General features: G+C 49.0%; 1 protein-coding gene and 1 pseudogene across 1 annotated transcript; both read left to right on the forward strand.

Annotated features, from left to right (window-relative positions):
* Positions 1 to 2,495, forward strand: part of LOC146199419 (uncharacterized) — a 29,614-nt pseudogene extending 27,119 nt beyond the window's left edge.
* A 1,253-nt stretch (positions 2,496 to 3,748) lies between these two features.
* LOC146199420 (uncharacterized) lies at positions 3,749 to 5,790 on the forward strand. The gene is made up of 2 exons (XM_084592124.1): positions 3,749 to 3,866; positions 5,516 to 5,790. The coding sequence occupies exons 1-2, from the start codon at positions 3,749 to 3,751 to the stop codon at positions 5,788 to 5,790; spliced, it is 393 nt and encodes a 130-aa protein (XP_084448250.1).
* The last annotated feature ends 210 nt before the right edge of the window (positions 5,791 to 6,000 follow it).

Consider the following 6,000-nt stretch of genomic DNA (forward strand, 5'->3'; position numbering starts at 1 on the left):
GAGTGGCGAGTCTGCAGAGGATATGCCTAGCTCGGGGGCTGGCGTGAGCGAGCCTTGTCCTTGTTCGGACGCGTCTGGCTGTGAGTCATCCGCTGCTGGCCGCGATGTAGGCGCGGCGCCAAACTCCGATGATGTCGGCGCCATACTAGCTCCAGTTACCAGCAGCTTGAAAGAGCTGGCACAAAAAGAAAGAAAGCAAAAACTCAAGTGCCGCCGTCGAAAAGAGCGGAAAGGCAGGTGCATGAAAGAATGCTCTCATCGAAAGGTGAGAAAACGCAAACGATCGCGAAAGGAAAAGCGGCGATCCCAGCGGCGCAAATGCACCCGTGCTGAGAAAATGCGCGATTGGTGCGCAAAGCGTAAGGAACGAGACAGATCGTTCAACAAAGCGAGTAACTTGTGCTCGTCTGTTCTTTCACATACAAAGTGGAAAGAAAGGTCTCGTAGAGAAATGGACAGCCGAAGCTGTAGCGGAGGGAGGAGAACCAAACCGCCCGAATACTGCTTCGCGTTCTGCCGCTTGCGGAAGAGAGCAGCACAATCTCGTTGTCCGCTATAAAAAGGGGAGGTTGAACGCGAACGCAGACGCTCTAAGTCGGGCCTTCTAGGCCGCGCTTCCTGCAGTAACTCCGCGTTTCTTACCTTCTCTTGCTTCGCGACGGACTGTTATGTTCGCGGGCAGACTGGGAAAAATTAAAGGACCTCCTTGCTTCCTCAGTTATGGTCTACGGTCTAAGTGATTTCAAGGAGACTTTTTTCCATTACTGATTAATAATTTTCCTTGCTATTTAATGTATCATTAATGTGCAAAATTGTTGTTTGAACCTTGTGTACTGCATCCTATACACTTGTCTCTTGTTGTAGTGGGAGCAAAAAGGGGACAACAATTTACCTAATTGAATTTGAAATTTTGCCTCTGTCTGGTGTTTGACGGGTGACCGAGGGTACTTGCTTGTGTTGGGTGTTGCCTGTTGTCGGTCGGTTTCGCAAGCCGCAGAACAGTCTACCGTTACCAGTGGCGAGTGGCAAGGGCATCGGAGCGACCCGGGCGAAGTTGATCGGAGTGCCCCGGCAACAAGGCTGTCGGCAGAGATCCTGACCTGGCGAGTGGAACCCGAGGCACGTGAGGCTACCTGGCGCCCGGACACTGTACGTGAGCTTGGAGGAACCTGGCGAACGAGCGCGCCCGGCATCCGAGCCACATGCGAGCAGCTCGTCTTCCCGGCGCATTGTCTGATGGCGGGGGTGCTGCCTGGCCAAAGCCGCCTAGAAATTCAGCCGGACGCCAAACTTCTTCGGCGAACGCCTCCTTCACAAACTTTGGATACTTCTCTGCAAAGCACCAATGCACTGGAGGCGAGCCGTACCAAAGGGACAGAAGCGACGTGTTTCAGCATGCGCTGAACGTCCAGACAGCACGGCGCGCCGTGGCCCTGACGGTGAACCCCTTCTCGCCCCGCGGCATATTTGAAGCGAGAGCGCAGCAAGCTCTCCCATTGGCCCTGCGAAAGTGCTGCCATCGGATTGGACCATTTTGAGCGTCAACGGTTCTCGGCAACGGAGTCTCAAGTGCTTCCGTTCGAGACTCCGAGTGTGAGTTCGTCACGAGCGTCCATCGGGAGCAGTTCGCCCCCCTGACAGTGCGCACGCGGCGGAATCTCCCCGGCCGTCGCTGCGCGAGAACAGTCGCGTATGGCTATGTTAGCTTTCGGCCCCAGAGCCGATCTTGTTGTGTAAATACATGTAAATAGTGTATAAAGCCTTTTCTTCATCTCACCAACGCCGACTCGGATTCATCGCTACCGCCCAGGGAGCTGACAGCCCTCGTTCACGAAACGGGTGACGAGCGCTGCGTTACCAACTCCTTGGCACAACCCTGTTGACGGTGGGGCTACTGTGTGATAACCCCACCGGCACAACATTGGTGGCAGTTGCAGGATCCACTGGCACAACCCTGTTGACGGTGGGCTACTGTGTGATAACCCCACCGGCACAACAGCGCCTAAAATCTCGGAGGACGAAATTAGCGGTCTGACTGTTCAGCTGGCGGCAGGCTCGGCCGCAGGGCCCTACGGGAGTGTCCGCTTTTTACGTAATATGTTTCTCTATGGCATATCGTCGTTTAGCATTCGTCCTGCTATGACAAACATATTTTCCGCTGTTTTGTGTAATTGTATAGTTTCCAGGGCAATTAAAAGTATTTGCAGTGCGCTCATGCCTATGGCACATCGTTTGAGTGTCCGCTCAACGAGCGCTTGTGGCGCTTCGTGTCGTGCCGCAGTTGGAGCAGGGTGCTGGCCAGCCCTTGCTCTTCGAGGGCCCCCGATGCTCCGCCAAGAAGGGCGACACGATGCATGCCTTGGCACGCGGCGTGGGTCCGCGTTCGCCTCCAGGTGACGCCGCCTGTGGAGCGCATCTACACGGGCCTCAACATCGCCTTCACCACCTTCTTCCAGGGCGAGTGCAGCAACGCGTTCTGTGTACAATCTAATTAGACCCAATAAAACGGGTCTAACTGTGCGAATTAATAAATATGACATACGGGGGAATGGGCGGTGTCCCTTTGTAAGTTTTCTTTGAGGGAGTAACGGTTGTTCCTCGGGGGCAGTGAGGGGGTGGGAGGTGGGGGGGGGGGGGGAGGCCTGATAGTTGCGGCAGAGATAAGTTTCACCAAATGACTAACCGCTGAGGAAGACTTAGCCCGTTTTTGCCTAGGATGTATATGATGGTCGCTGGGGTTGCCTTTCACCGGCGTTACTGTCATAGCCATGATCACCATGATTACCGACAGCTGCATAACGCTTGCAAGATGGACGAAGGAACACGTCCGTTCTGTACATGTCGCACATGTTAATTTGTTCGTCCTTGTCTTACTTGCTCAAGTATGAATGCCTAAAGAAAGTAAGCTGATTCAGAGTCTGTTCTGGCTATTCTTGTCTGCCCCTTGTTCATATTCCACCTTGTCTTCTCTAATTTCGAGTGAAAGGGACTCGATACGCGTAAGGTAAAATGGAGGAACGCAATGACCTCGCCTTCTATTTTTCCCACACCCGCAGAACGCTCTCGTTACCACTTTGTACTCGAGCCACACGTCATTCAGAAATCCAGGGAGCAATGTGGCGAAGTGCTGGCAGCTTGAAGGGAGCGTTCCTTGCGGCGCTTAATTTATGACCCATTTTCGGAAACAGTGGACCCTAAACTGTAGGCCGCGCTTTCAGCTGTATATAGAAGCTGATCTTACGTGCTTGACACCAACTCAAGTGTGAACACTGCGTCGCCGGCCCATTCGGTCAGGGTCATTAAGCAGCTTTAGTAGCCGTAAAATCCACCTCGAATGTTATACAGAAACAGAGCCGGCTGATACTAAATGCGCTGGTATTTATTAGATGATATATATAGCCATTTCATGAAAGGACCTCTGCTAATGTTCAAATTTGCCCGTGCTGGAGTGTCGTAAAGAAGGCGTTATAGTCTGACAAAGTAAAACACCATGTAGAGCTATTTCGGGCTTTCAGCGTGTTCTGCAGGACGGGGGGAAGTCGTTGACCTCTATAAAACTGAGCTATGCATGTATGTGCTGTTCAAATTCAAATGGAAGAATGCGCCCCAAGTCGCCATAGCACAGCGGCGTGGACACTCTGTGAAGCATTCCCATAATAGTATCGCAAATACTTTATGACCAATATATATATAGCGTCGTTCGGCCTATACGGTTGCGTATGCAGGCAACAGCTGCGACTCGGAGGAGATGTTTCGCTGTGCTACTGGCAGGGACGTGTGCATTCCCCGCCTGTGGACCTGCAACGGCATCAACAACTGCGGCGACGGCAGCGACGAGCCGAGGCATCTGAGCAGCGAGCCCTGCCGTCAGTACACAGCGTGCCCACCCCAGCTCTTATCTCTAAACCAACAGTATTCGTACACAAAGGCTAGGAGTTTGCTATAGCATATCACTGATTTTTCATTTAACTATGTTAAGTTTTCAAATTCCTAACATGCTAAACCGAAACATTACAAAATCATCACACTGACCTTATGTGGATGAAGTTTACACACATGTTCACTATGTTCTCCTCAATGTTTGTATTTTGCACATTTGTTTTGTGAAAATGTACTGAGGTGGTTCAGCATGCATGTTTAAAATTTTTTTATAGGGCTTGTCTACCCATGTGCTGAGTGCTCTGTTAAATAGTGCTCCACTTCTAACGCTTTCCTTATACTATATTACATCACTTGTAAAATGCGTACTCTTTTGTTACGTTTGCTTTTTAATTTCGTTTTATTGACAAATAGCAGTCTATCGAAGTGTGCGTGCTACCGACAGTCCTGTCTTTTAACTGCGCCCTGCAGCATCAATGATGTTGAAAAAAAAAAATTGATTTAATTCAATTTGAAGCTGTGACCTTAGCGACTGTCACGCTGGCTAGGTCAAGCTTCACGGACAGAGCCCAATGAAATCGAACGTCAAAGGGTAGGACTATAGCAAGCGACTTTTTAATCTCGCCGAAAGGGCCGTGCTGATTCTACCTCGTCGGAAACACCTGGGTCGTACATTCGCCATGGTGCGTGACAAATTTGAAATTCAGACATTATCATTCATTGAATTAAAGCAATATTTATTGAAATGAATTGAAGCAATATTTAAAGCAATATTGTTTGGTAATGAATAAAGGAAGCGGTAGAAAAAATATTAGCCAGGACTTTATATAACTCCTAACAAAACTTAATTGACTGCAATTTAGAATAGGAATAAAGATTTTGTTTTATTCGTTAATTATAGATCTATTTTATCTGGAACGCCCGTACTTACATGCACAAATGAAGAGTTATCCATTGATATTCACGAAAGGAAGATGCAATGTGAAAAACAAGCAAGCAAGCAAACAAAAACAAAGAAACTAACAAACGAATAGAGCTTGTGTGCGTTACGCGATTGAAATTGAAGCAGTGGCCTTTTTTACCTTACTTTCCCAGATGATCACAACTTGTTAATAAGTGAGGGCCGGAGCTCTCCTTTACTTTGCACAGATTTACAGCTTCAGAAGTGGTACGAATTCTCCACTACCTGACCTAGAAGCGAAACCGGTAGCCTGGTTACTTTTGGCAAAGACGGTACATATGCTGTCAGAACTATATTGGAAATTCCTATGTTTGAAATTTCCTTATGCGTCCCAATGATGGTTACTTCTCAACGGCGGCATGTGCTAACGTATGTAAAAGGTACTTCCTAGTATTAGTATGGCTACGTTTGGCAAAAGTGTTGATCACCGAGGTGTGCTGTGTATTACTGCGACTGCGCGTCTTAACAAAGGATTCAAGCGGTTGTTAATTCTGTGTAACAGAGGACTGAAGGATACTATACAAACCGTTTTATCCCCAGGCGGTTTTTCTACGTTTTGACACTAGCTATAGATGTGTCAAGGCGCAGGGGGCTTAAAGGTTTTGTGGTTAAAGCTAGAGAATCCGGGAGTAGTTAGCATGCTTAACTGTGCGTTCGGCTTGCCTGGTCTCGCAGGAGTCGGTCCGGGAGACATCTGGGGCCCGGTCGTGTTCACCACACTCTTGGTGGCATTCTTGAGCGTCCTGCTGTACGTCATTGTGCTCGACATCTGCTTGGCCCGTGTTTCATTCACCACCACAACTAGCAGCACCAGCAGCAGCAGCGTCGACACAAGTACCAGCAGTGACGCCACCAGCGGTGGCAATGCTCCAGAACGGGCGCTGTCACCTGTCGGGGACAACGACTACGTTGTGCTTTTAGAGAACGCTGAAATGGTGGCACGGGTGTGATTTAGCACAGACACACGGTGTCGGCGTATAAAAAAGGTGGGCTAACTGGAGAACACTAAAATACTCCTGGCTGCTTATCACGCCAGGTGCTCAAATCTTGAAATTTCTTGCCATTTTTATATAACAGATTCATGTGATATTATAATCTGCTCGTTTAGTCTATATAAAAGCGTTGGAACTCACAAATAACGACGGGGAAATAAACACTTT

Source organism: Amblyomma maculatum, chromosome 2, assembly GCF_055883805.1.
Source record: "Amblyomma maculatum isolate TAMU_Amacu chromosome 2, ASM5588380v1, whole genome shotgun sequence".
NCBI classification, from domain to species: Eukaryota; Metazoa; Arthropoda; class Arachnida; order Ixodida; family Ixodidae; genus Amblyomma; species Amblyomma maculatum.